The following is a 13,482-nucleotide window of genomic DNA, read 5'->3' on the forward strand; positions in this document are numbered from 1 at the left end:
AATTATGAGGTTTCTACCCAACAGAGACGATATACAGTAGTACCCAGAAAGACATTTAAAGGGGAAATTGTATGGTAAATACAAGCTTGAAGCTTAGCTTGTAGATCTGCTCTTTTCGCACACAAGCAACAACCATTTTACAACCAAGTATAAATTGGTCTGAAAAAAGGTTTTCATCTCATTGCAAATCTTTGGTCTGAATTGGTCTTAACAAGTCAATGAATCCCTTTTTAAGCCATTCATCGAAAAGAGTAAGCGAATGTGAGGATGATGATAATGATGATGAAGAGGGTGGTGGTATCACTCACCTCCACTGGCGTACTCCATGACCAGGTAGAGAGTCTTTTCTGTTTCAATCACCTCAAACAGCTGCACTGTAAACGCGGATACAAAAGAGTATATAGAATATACAACATAGAAGTATAGTGATGCACAGTACACAGACACACACTCACTTATACACACAGACAGCCAAAAAACATATACTGTATGCATTCACATCCCTCTACTGTAGGACACACACACACACACACACACACACACACACACACACACACACACACACACACACACACACACACACACACACACACACACACACACACACACACACACACACACACACACACACACACACACACACACACACACACACACACACACACACACACACGTTCTGTAGTGTAGCTCACCTATGTTGGGATGGTTTAGGCCCTTCATGATGCGTACCTCTCGAAAGAGCTGAAACCACACAAAACAAGATAGTGAATGTTAGCACTGCTACAACATTGTTGTAAACCACACACTCACATTGCATTTCAGAGTATCATGGAAATATGCATATTTAGGGGGCGAAAAAAAACAGCACAATTACTGACCAAATGCATTTTCAAAGTACATGAATTGAACTACGACTAGCTACACTAGCTACAACATCCATACAATTTACAATTTAGGCATTTGGCAGACGCTTTTAATCCAGAGTGATTTACAATAAGCATCACTACAAGGTAATACAACAATACAAAAACCCCAAAATATATATATAAAATGATATCAAAATGACATGTATGGTCATTGGGGGAAGGCAAGTGCTACGGTAAGTGCTATGGGCCAAGGTGCAGTCTGAAGAGGTGAGTCTTCAGACCACGGCGGAAGCTAGGGAGTATGAAACCAAAGGCTGTGGAAAGCGTTATGGAACAACATAAATGTACTGTATGGTGCTTTGGCAGCACAGGTAGAACACGGCACAGTACAGGACACAAACACGGTGTGCCTGTGTGCGACTGTGCGTACGTGTGAACTCAATTTGTTATTGAGTTATCACAGCATTTTCTCATCCATCACATCATAATGAGGATCAGCTGGCACACACGGCTAGGCTCAATTCACCTTCTAGTCACTCAAATAAAAGAAGTAAACAGTCGTATATCCGGTTTTCAAAGATCAATGTATGAGTGCAATTTCACATCTTGAACTCAGTGACCGAAAATTGATTGTAACAATAACCGACCTCAAGCCTGGCACATAAAACCCCTCAAAGCCCCCCTTGCTGCCTTTATCCACTCCCCTCACTTCCTTTTAAAATGGCATTTTAAGGTGAAAATGATCTCTGTTCAGCCATCCAAACAAGTGCTTTTTTAAAAGCACCATTTCAGGAATGATCTGCTGAAACCCATATCACCTGACCATTCATGTACATTGGGCATGCGCTTCATGGCAGAAAATACTATGGAGGAAGAGCAAAAATGCATATTATCCATATATAAAGCAGAATTTAACCACACAACAGCTGCTAGCATAGACAACCTGGTCAGCAACGCGTTCATTGTCAATGTTGAATTAACCACTGGAATACGCTGATGTGGTTTGTTTTCTTACGGAGAACGGTCACAGGATGTGGTCAATCATTGAAGGCCACTCACAATAAATCAGGTCAATCATGTCTCTGTTTCTGTCAGTCCAGGCAATACTCCTGGAGTCAAAAACACCTGAATAACTGTAAAAGGGGAACCTTTTAGTGTGTGTAGTAAGGATGGGACGATAAGCGATATTATCGTTTATCGTGATAAAAAACACTCATGATAATCGTATTGTGGAGATTTAATCTATCGTGATATTGTCCTCCGTCATGCACTGGGATCAATTCACCTTTTATTTGCCGAGCTGCATATCCGGTACCACTTAAACCCTCTGTAATTGGTAAAAGGTACTTTACATACATGATACAGTCTTTTTTCACTCTCTTCAAATGTCTTTGCCAAAAAATAGCCGATCTAGCTTGCAGATCTGCTATTTTTGGACAAATGTTAAGCCCCAGGATAATGGATTTTGATTATTGCGATAATATCGTAAACCGTGATTTATTTTGTCACAATAATCGTGATATGACATTTTCATATCGTCCCATCTCTAGGATGTAGTCTTATGCTCATATCACCGACTACCTCCAGAGACCCACCCAGCCCTGACTAGACGGAGCCTGACAGCGGGGCGGGGCCTTCTCCCCTGGGCAAGCTCTGCCCCAGCCTCCCACACCATCCATCACAGAGCTCCAGACAGCTGCTCTGATAGCTTCAGTCGTTAATTAGTTAATGTACTTTTATAAACTAGTAAAAAAGAAAAAGAGGCTAAGTGCCTCTTTAAATGGGAATGTAATCAAAATGGACTTTGGCTGAGTTCTGAGTGAGGCCTGCGTTCTGAGTTAGGCCTATATGGGCTGCCAAAGTGAATTGCAAATGCAATACTGTGACAATGCTCAATTGTGTGTGTGTGTGTGTACAGTACATTCATAGAGTAGGGAAAAAAGTGTGTGTGTGTGTGTGTGTGTGTGTGTGTGTGTGTGTGTGTGTGTGCGTTTGTCTAGCTATACCTATGGGGACCAACCGCATGTTCACACAGTCACGCGCAGGGGACGTCTGACACAGTGGGGACAAAATCGTAGGTCCCCATAGTTATTATCATTCAGGAAGATAGGGGAGAGGTTGCTGAAGTGTCTGGTTGTTTTTTTTAAGCAAGTCCCTCAATTCGCGTTTTCATGTCATATGACAGGTGTGTTAACACAGTGGGGACAGCCCCCATCAGACGATAGTTGGTACTGCAGTTTGTGTGTGAGTGTGTGAGAGAATGGGAGAATGAGAGCTTCACACACTACTAGCCAATCACAGGTCAGATATTTGCATACAATGACGTTGGCTTCAAGTCAGCACATATGGTGGACTTTCTTTCAAGGACTTTCAAAGACCCTCTAAACTGGTAAGCAATGTGGTTATTAATATTATTTACGGTTGTGTCCGTATATATACATGTAAAAAAAACACCGGGCTTGTAGAACAGCTATTTTTGCCGACATTTGGCGGCTGTAGCTCTGTATATATACATGTAAAAATAATAATATCATAATAAATAATATACATTTGGCGGCTGTAGCTCGAGGGAATGTTTTAGAGTCTCGGGGTTTGCATTTTTGGTTTCAGCAGCTAATTTCCATTCCAATCATATGCTGCATGTCAATAGAAACTACCTATTGAAGCTAAAAGAAGCCATGAAAAACAGCTTGTTACACCACAATTGACGGCCGTTAGCTTAGCGGCTAATGCTAGCGCTGCAGGCTAACAGAGGCAATGTATACACATCTGGAATAAAACGCGACCCAACTCTATTTTTGCTCTATCTATCTATGATTGCCAAACATCTACAAGCTCACAGTGCGAGGCGGTTAAGTGTAGATTGTGTAACTTTAGTCAGAAGGATAATCTGACCCTGATAATATACCACAAACACATGATGTTACAGTTAGCTAAGCTCGGGGAACCCATTTCAATAGGGCACGCATTCTGGTGTTGCGCACGTATATAGAAGCGCAAGCAACGTGTACTAGACGAAAACGGTGCCCTATAGAACTGTGTATCAGTAGCCTACTGCACTACTCTGTTACAAGTAGAATTGATTGATTGATTGATTGAAGACTTTATTAGAAGTTTGCATAGGAAAAGGTACAGTTTCATGACGGTACAGTTCACTGGTACAAGGTCTACTAAAAGGAGATCCATGAAAAGACTAAGCTTATTTCCACTGGAAACCATTTAAGTATCTCATATAACATTGAATGACAGACGAATAGAACACAGTACTATGCAGTAGATATGTAAATAAAATAAGAAGTATGTGAGCTATTCAAATGTATGTTTTCTAGGCCTAAATCAAAATCTACAAAGCAATAACTAAAGTTTTGAAATAAATGAAGGCCTAGTGGAGTATAGGGTGACCATATTCTGAAAACCCAAAAAGAGGACACACTACCCGGCATATATATATATATATATATATATATATATATGCGCAATTTTGCTATATATATATATATATATATATATATATATATATATATATATAGCAAAATATTTAGTTCCAGGGACCCCCAGAAGCAAAGATTAGATTTCAGTCTATTCTGCATCTAGGTTAAGGCCACAGACCCTTTGGGAAACGAGTTTGGGTCGACTTTGTTTGGCCTTAAGCTAGATGCAGAAAAGACAAAAATCTAATCTTTACTTCTGGGGGTCCCTGGAACTAAATATTTTGCGATGGGGGTCCGTGGCCAAATACATATCATTCTGGGGGTCCTTGACATGACAGAGTTTGAAAAACAATGATAGCAACATAAGTTTTTTCAGGAAAACTGTTAGGATTTAGAAGACATTTGTAGAATGTGCCTATCAGTGGTTAAGGACCCCCAAAATGTTGTTTTTGGCCGCGGACCCCCATCTCAAAATATTTTGTTCCACGGATGGACCCCTATTGCAAAATATTTTGTTCCAGGGACACCCAGAAGCAAAGATTAGATTTCGGTCTATTCTGCATCTAGCTTAAGGCCACAGACCCATTGGGAAACGAGTTTGGGTTGACTTTGTTTTAGGTCGACCTTTCATGTATTCCCCTCAAGTAGTCCTGAGGTCCCCAGACCCCACTTTGGGAACCATTGCCATATGGGGATAATGTTAGCCCGACTCCAACAAGCTAAAAGCAATTGGTTTAAGCAATTGGTTTTCATTAGAGATGGTAGTCCTTGCATGGATGATTGTTACTGGTTATTCTTGTATGTTATTTGCAAATAACTTGAATACATTTGATTAGGTGGCAGATAATAAACATGGGAACATCTGCAAGGAAACAAGTTTCTCCAGAGACCTCTTCAGGGTGTTTCCGCTTGTGATGCAAATAAGAGGTACAGACAAAAATTGCTGCCCCAAACCCTGTGGAATGCACACCCCAAATGCTCTCATTCCACAGTGTTTATTGATTTTATATTTGTTTTCTCATGCCACCCATGTAATATACATTTGAGTATGTACTCATAGACTACCTGCATTGTTCACTTACAGAGTTAAGGGGGTCATTGCAAATAATACATTTGAGAACCACTACTAGTTGGACTCCTCCTGTTATGCTATAGCTATAGTGTCGTACATCAGGGGTTCCCAAACTTTTTTGTCTCAGGGCACCCCGTGAATATTTTTTTAAAATCCGAGGCACCCCTACATTATAATTTTCACTCCCAGCACCTCATATTTATTGCATATCGTTGTTGTCGGGTGGAACCCTTGTATGTTCAAAACCGTTCATTTTATATTTATCATCTATAAAATGTACTAAACTAGTGAAAACAGCAGATCTACAAGCACACAACGCCTCGCGATGCGAGACTGAAAATAACTGTGTACTTCAAGTTTAAAATGATACTAAATATTTTTTCAAGTGTCCAAATAAATTCCAAATATTATCAAATGATCTCGCGGCACCCCTGGACTGCCGTCGCGGCACCCCAGGGTGCTCCGTCACCCCAGGGTGCTCCGTCACCCACTTTGAAAACCCCTGTCATACATATTCTGAAAAAACCTGTAGACTTGACATTCAGTAATGGGGTCTTACTTGAAGGCTATATGTATTTAGGCACTCATTTGAATAGGAAATGTACGTAGGCCTATATAAATATAGATTTTACTGTCATGTTTGAGGGTCAAGAGTGGCTGTCCCTCTCGGTAGTAAGTCTCTACTGGTCCTGCCTAGCTCCCCCTGCCCCGGTAGAAAAAAGAGGAGAAGACTGATGTCAGAAAGGGAGCAAATTAGACCCTGGAAACTACCGCCCTATTTATAACTTGAATACATTTGATTAGGTGGCAGATAATAAACATGGGAAGAACTGCAAGGAGACGAGTTTCTCCAGAGACAGATGCTCTAAATTACATCAAGTCTGGAACTGACAAACCTGGACTTGAAGAACGGTTCATCAGTACATACAAAGGTGAGCAATTTATAGAACATGTTTGATGCTGCTGTTCAACTAATGCAGAGAACTCAGCGCTTTGGCGTCCACTATAGCAGGGGTTCCCAAACTTTTTTGTCTCAGGGCACCCCATAAATATAAATACATTATAACTTTCACTCCCAGCACCTTATATTTATAGCATATCATCGTTGTCGGGTGGAAACCTTGTATGTCCAAAACCGTTCGTTTTGTATTTATAATCTATAAAATGTACTAAACTAGTGAAAACAGCAGATCTACAAGCACACAACGCCTCGCGTCGCGAGGTGTTGTAGATCGGCTGTTTTCACTCGTTTTGTGCGACAGTCTTGTATGATGAAGCAGGGCTTTGCTTTACCAAAAGAAAAAATTACTTTGTACTTCAAGTTTAAAATGTTACTAAATATTTTTTCAAGTGTCCAAATAAATTCCAAATCTTATCAAATTGTCTCGCGGCACCCCTGGACTGCCGTCGCGGCACCCCAGGGTGCCCCGTCACCCACTTTGAAAACCCCTGCACTATAGGCCACTCATGTTATTTATAGACTGCAGGGCTCTACTTCCCCACATATTAGAGTATCAGACTATTCACGTTACCTTGGTATGAGTCAAATTAAGCCCTATAGGCAAGATTTCAAATTACCTCTACCTTGAATTGTTTGCAAAAACAATTAACCAAATGTTTTATACTAGTTCATGACGTGTTTATTTATTTTTCCCCAAAAGGGCGAGGCGTTTTTGCTACCAAAGACATTTCTAAAGGAGAGTTTGTGGTGGAGTATCGTGGTGAACTTATAACACAAGCTGAGTCTCATGCCAGGAAACTGTCCAAGGCAGCCTCTGTATTCCTGTTTGATTTGCAGTGGAATGGAAAGTATTGGTGGTAAGTTATTATTAAAATATATTTTTATGCCAAGTAGTTGTTTGCTGACCTTATTCATTAAGGTACTTTCAGATGGGCATCAATTAACACAGGTCTGTTCCAGGTCTGCTCATGAGGGCCGCTACAAAATAAAAACTAAACACAATCCAGGTCTAGTCAGTCACAACTGCTTTATTGCACCTCGACTTCTCTGCATGTGCTACTATTAGGCGTGTTAATCACTGCCCATCTGAAAGGTGCTTTACTGTTCCCCAAAATGTAGGGCTGCCATGACTACATTTAATGCTAAAGACCTGAATTGTTTTTCTATTCCTACATTTTTAGTGTTGATGCGTCTAAAGAGGATAATTCACTTGGGAGGCTTGTGAATGACGAGCACCGGACTCCCAACTGTAAATTGAGAGTCATTGCCCTAGAGGGAAAACCTCACCTCTGTCTGTTTGCTGCGAGAGACATCTTACCAGGTGAAGAATTGAACTACAACTACGGAAAATCGAACTGGCCATGGCGGACTAAGGTGAGGACACATACTTAAACATTTATGCCTGACTTGCATATGTAGGTTCAAAGTGAGATGTAGTCTAATGTCAACAGAATAGAGCCCTGCACGGGCCTAAAATGTGGGCCCGGGCCCGGCCCTGGCCCGTGGACTTCAGTCCAGGCCCGGCCCGTGGCCCGTTTGGTGCCGCTATTTAAAGCCCGAGCCCGGCCCGAAGCCCGTCGCCTTATTATTAATTAATTATTTGTGTGCGTGGCTTTCACTGCTGTGCGCTGCAGCTGCACTCTCAAGGGGAGTCCATACTGTCACAGCCCACCGAAATTTGCGTCGGAAAGGTCCAGTTCAACTACAAAATGACATCTCTTGCAACTTCTGAAAAGGATTACTCATAATTTGAGTTCGGAAAGCTGCACGCACGTCAGAAAGTCGAAACTTTCCGACGAAAACTATGGTCGGAGAGGACGGAGACTGAGAGACGTGTACAGCCCTCTATACTATAGCTGTGCTCGTCTTGCGCTCTGATTAAAAGAAAGAAGTCAACACAACACAACAGCACAGCAAGTAATTACACACACATCATTCACAACGCAAGAAATCTTCCTCCACCCACCGTTTGTTATGTTACTGTATATCTTCACTGCAATTAGATATTGATATTATTGTCGGCTTGCCGCCCGTGGTTTCAAGCCATCGTAAAATACAGAGTATCGTCCAGTACTAAAGAGTAAAGACGCACGCACGCATCCCGTAACTGATACGGGACTCGGGAGGTCGGGGAATCATTACAGGGCGATTTATTTGAGAAATGACGGTGAAATGGGTGAAACTACAGTAGTGCTCCTAATGTTATAGTCTCGCTGTGTATGTACACGCAGAGTCGCAGAGTAGACTTGTGTGCCCGTCGCCCTCGGCTCGTTGCGGCTCTCCCGGCTCTCCATTGGCTCTCCCAATGTACTCATGTCACGACCAATCAAGAGCCGTGTTGCTATAGATACGGATAGAGCCCATAGCCTAGAAGGCTATTAGCCTAGAAGGCTATGGGAGGCAGGCAGGCTGAGGCAGCACTCACTCACGCACACACACCACACTCCATTCTAAGCGCACACACAGAGACGTCATGTGTGAAATTCACAGCGCGAAATGTTCCGAGCATGGTTCTGAGCCCGGGCCCGGCCCTAGGCCCGTTGGTGAGTTTCTAAACGAGCCCGAGCCCGGCCCGTTTTGGCGGGCCGGGCCGGGCCCTGGTCGGGTCCCGTCGGGCTTGCAGGGCTCTACAAAAGAAGCAGGTTGTAGTAAGGACATGAAAATGAAATACAAATCCTTGTTGTTCTCAGACAGTCACGTTTGTGATGAGAGGACAGCAACACAGCATGCACTTGCACCCCAGATGTACTACCGACATGTTATGCATACCTCTTATCTTATCCATATTCAATTACTTATTCTTCACAGACGTTGAATGACATGTGTGCAGCAGGTGATGGCGACTGCCCCACAGACACGCATGGCTCCATCACAGCACCACGGCAAGATCCAGTCACTGCCAAGACGTCCACTTCCGTTGAAAAGGTAAATGTGGAGAGCACACCTTACAAATGATTTTTAGTTTATTTTCATTTCCTAATGTCTAGTGTATCACTTTAAATGTAGGCCTCACGGGGTCCCCAAGACACATGTTTTTAGGTGTGTGTGTTATGCAAGGTTGTAGCCAGAATAATTCAATCTTCAGAAGTCATGTATGTCCCCATGATGCACATTGACACTGGGTCCCCAAAACCCATGTTTTTAAAATGTGTGTGTGTGTGTATTTAAGCAAGTATGTTCCAGAAGAACTGACATTTCAGAAGACGTGTCCCCATGATGCACATTACCACAGGGTCCCCAAAACTGATGTGTGTGTGTGTGTGTGTGTGTATGTGTGTGTAAGTTTACGGAATGCATCAATTATCTGATCCATTTTAAGGCTATTCATTTTAGAGAAGCGTTGTCCGTTCGGCGGCGCGTCGGAGATTTTATAACCTTTTCTGTCAAGTCTTGTAACTAAAACCTGTATAGCAGCACTCAATCACTGGGATTTGAGAGTTGAGACGTGACGAGTTTACAGAATCACTGTACACGATCTGACTACCCGTCCTCTTCTGGTTTGTTCACACAGCTGTTTGTGTCTGAAAAGCCTACTAGCTAGCCTACGTTACTATGGTAACCCGACAGTGCAGATCTAAAAGCTCAGAACGCGTCGCGGATGCAATGTGTTGTGAGCTTGTAGATCTGCTCCTTTCAAAGCCATACCCGCTGTGCTGTACGGAGAAGTATAACTCGGGCGGTCAGGCTGTGTCGCCTCTCCACTGTGGAGAGGCGACTTTAGGGAAGATGATTGCAATATTTTGGCTTATCGCCGAACCTTAATTAATAGATACGGGGGTGCGGTAATTACCGCAGTACCGTCGGTAAATGGGAAGACGGTAATCGCGGTAACAAAATGTCGATACCGCCCCAGGCCTAGTTGTTAAGTATAATCTACTGTACCAGTGAGAACATTATCTGATCTCACATCTGATTGTTTATCTTCTATTTGCTTAAATGGGGATTTCATAATAAGGTGTACATTTAAAAAGTACTCATAGACCACATACTCATAGACCGCACACCAAATGTGTTTGAAATACCTACTGTCCAACTAGCCTGGGCAGCATTCCGTTTCAGGTTTGTTATCAGTTCAGAAGCGGATGATATCGCTACATCATGTTGTAGTGTCGTTTTGTAGTCAGACAGACAGGAACATTCCTTCCATACTTACTTCCTTCCTCCTTTCCCCCATTGTATCGATTGAATGTTCCGGTCTGTCTGACTACAAAACAATACTACAACATGACGTAGCAATATCTTCCACTCCAGACCGGGTCACACAGTGATTTTGAAACAGAGACCAGGCTTTCCTCCGAGGTGGGTGGGAAGCCTGGTGACGCGAGGTTACTGTCCAACAGAATGGTGTATTGGGCTACATAAGGATGTTGACATACTAGTGATATTAAACTTACCATGTGAACTTAACATCTGTCAAGTGTACAACTTTGACATGCCTACCTTTTGACTTTTAAATATTTAATGAATCTTATTCTTCACAGATGTTCAATGACATGTGTGTAGCAGATGATGGCGACTGCCCCACAGACACAGACACGCATGGCTCCATCACAGCACCACGGCAAGATCCAGTCACTGCCAAGACGTCCACTTCCGTTGAAAAGGTAAATGTGGAGAGCACACCTTAAAATTATTTTTAGTGTATCATTTCCTAATGTCTAGTATATCACTTTAAAAGGTAGGCCTCACGGGGTCCCCAAGACACATGTTTTTAGGTGTGTGTGTGTGTGTTATGCAAGGTTGTAGCCAGAATAATTCAATCTTCAGAAGTCCTGTATGTCCCCATGATGCACATTGACACTGGGTCCCCAAAACCCATGTTTTTAAAATGTGTGTGTGTGTGTATTTAAGCAAGTATGTTCCAGGAGAACTGAAATTTCAGAAGACGTGTCCCCATGATGCACATTACCACAGGGTCCCCAAAACTGATGTGTGTGTGTGTGTGTGTGTATGTGTGTATTGTATCGATTGAATGTTCCGGTCTGTATGACTACAAAACAATACTACAACATGACGTAGCAATATCATCCACTCCAGACCGGGTCACACAGCGATTTTGACATGCCTACCTTTTGACTTTTAAATATTTAATGAATCTTATTCTTCACAGACGTTGAATGACGTGTGTGCAGCAGGTGATGGCGACTGCCCCACAGACACAGACACGCATGGCTCCATCACAGCACCACGGCAAGATCCAGTCACTGCCAAGACGATCACTTCCGTTGAAAAGGTAAATGTGGAGAGCACACCTTACAATGATTTTTAGTTTATTTTCATTTCCTAATGTCTAGTATATCACTTTAAAGGGTAGGCAAGGTTGTAGCTGGAATAATTCAATCTTCAGAAGTCATGTATGTCCCCATGATGCACATTGACACTGGGTCCCCAAAACCCATGTTTTTAAGATGTGTGTGTGTGTGTGTGTGTGTGTGTATTTAAGCAAGTATGTTCCAGAAGAACTGAAATTTCATAAGACGTGTCCCCATGATGCACATTACCACAGGGTCCCCAAAACTGATGTGTGTGTGTGTGTGTTTACCTAATGCATCAATTATCTGATCCATTTTAAGGTTATTCATTCTAGAGAAGCGTTGTCCACACTTATCACATCCCTAGACTTTCTCTCCAGTGTTGTCTTATGGCTATGTAGGTATTGTAAAGTGCATTTTGGTTGTTAAGTATAATCTACTGTACCAGTGAGAACATTATCTGATCTCACATCTGATTGTTTATCTTCTATTTGCTTAAATGGGGATTTCATAATAAGGTGTACATTTAAAAAGTACTCATAGACCACATACTCATAGACCGCACACCAAATGTGTTTGAAATACCTACTGTCCAACTAGCCTGGGCAGCATTCCGTTTCAGGTTTGTTATCAGTTCAGAAGCGGATGATATCGCTACATCATGTTGTAGTGTCGTTTTTTAGTCAGACAGACAGGAACATTCCTTCCATACTTACTTCCTTCCTCCTTTCCCCCATTGTATCGATTGAATGTTCCGGTCTGTCTGACTACAAAACAATACTACAACATGACGTAGCAATATCTTCCACTCCAGACCGGGTCACACAGTGATTTTGAAACAGAGACCAGGCTTTCCTCCGAGGTGGGTGGGAAGCCTGGTGACGCGAGGTTACTGTCCAACAGAATGGTGTATTGGGCTACATAAGGATGTTGACATACTAGTGATATTAAACTTACCATGTGAACTTAACATCTGTCAAGTGTACAACTTTGACATGCCTACCTTTTGACTTTTAAATATTTAATGAATCTTATTCTTCACAGATGTTCAATGACATGTGTGTAGCAGATGATGGCGACTGCCCCACAGACACAGACACGCATGGCTCCATCACAGCACCACGGCAAGATCCAGTCACTGCCAAGACGTCCACTTCCGTTGAAAAGGTAAATGTGGAGAGCACACCTTAAAATTATTTTTAGTGTATCATTTCCTAATGTCTAGTATATCACTTTAAAAGGTAGGCCTCACGGGGTCCCCAAGACACATGTTTTTAGGTGTGTGTGTGTGTGTGTGTTATGCAAGGTTGTAGCCAGAATAATTCAATCTTCAGAAGTCCTGTATGTCCCCATGATGCACATTGACACTGGGTCCCCAAAACCCATGTTTTTAAAATGTGTGTGTGTGTGTATTTAAGCAAGTATGTTCCAGGAGAACTGAAATTTCAGAAGACGTGTCCCCATGATGCACATTACCACAGGGTCCCCAAAACTGATGTGTGTGTGTGTGTGTGTATGTGTGTGTAAGTTTACGGAATGCATCAATTATCTGATCCATTTTAAGGCTATTCATTTTAGAGAAGCGTTGTCCACACTGATCACATCCCTAGACTTTCTCTCCAGTGTTGTCTTATGGCTATGTAGGTATTGTAAAGTGCATTTTGGTTGTTGATTATAATCTACTGTACCAGTGAGAACATTATCTGATCTCACATCTGATTGTTTATCTTCTATTTGCTTAAATGGGGATTTCATAATAAGGTGTACTTTTAAAAAGTACTCATAGACCACATACTCATAGACCGCACACCAAATGTGTTTGAAATACCTACTGTCCAACTAGCCTGGGCAGCATTCAGTTTCAGGTTTGTTATCAGGTCGGAAGCGGATGATATCGCTA

At 42.3% G+C, this 13,482-nt stretch overlaps 1 protein-coding gene across 3 annotated transcripts in view; it reads right to left on the bottom strand.

Annotated features, from left to right (window-relative positions):
- Nucleotides 1-13,482, bottom strand: part of mark4b (MAP/microtubule affinity-regulating kinase 4b) — a 103,237-nt gene that overhangs the window by 29,815 nt on the left and 59,940 nt on the right. For all 3 annotated transcript variants that reach the window (XM_080732394.1, XM_080732393.1, XM_080732395.1), the window contains exons 4-5: nucleotides 693-741; nucleotides 309-374 (exon numbers count right to left, since the gene is read on the bottom strand). In XM_080732394.1, coding sequence (XP_080588520.1) covers nucleotides 309-374; nucleotides 693-741 — 115 coding nt within the window. The remainder of the gene's footprint in view (nucleotides 1-308; nucleotides 375-692; nucleotides 742-13,482) is intronic.

Source organism: Nannobrachium achirus (assembly GCF_963921795.1).
Source record: "Nannobrachium achirus genome assembly, chromosome: 8".
Lineage (NCBI taxonomy): Eukaryota > Metazoa > Chordata > Actinopteri > Myctophiformes > Myctophidae > Nannobrachium > Nannobrachium achirus.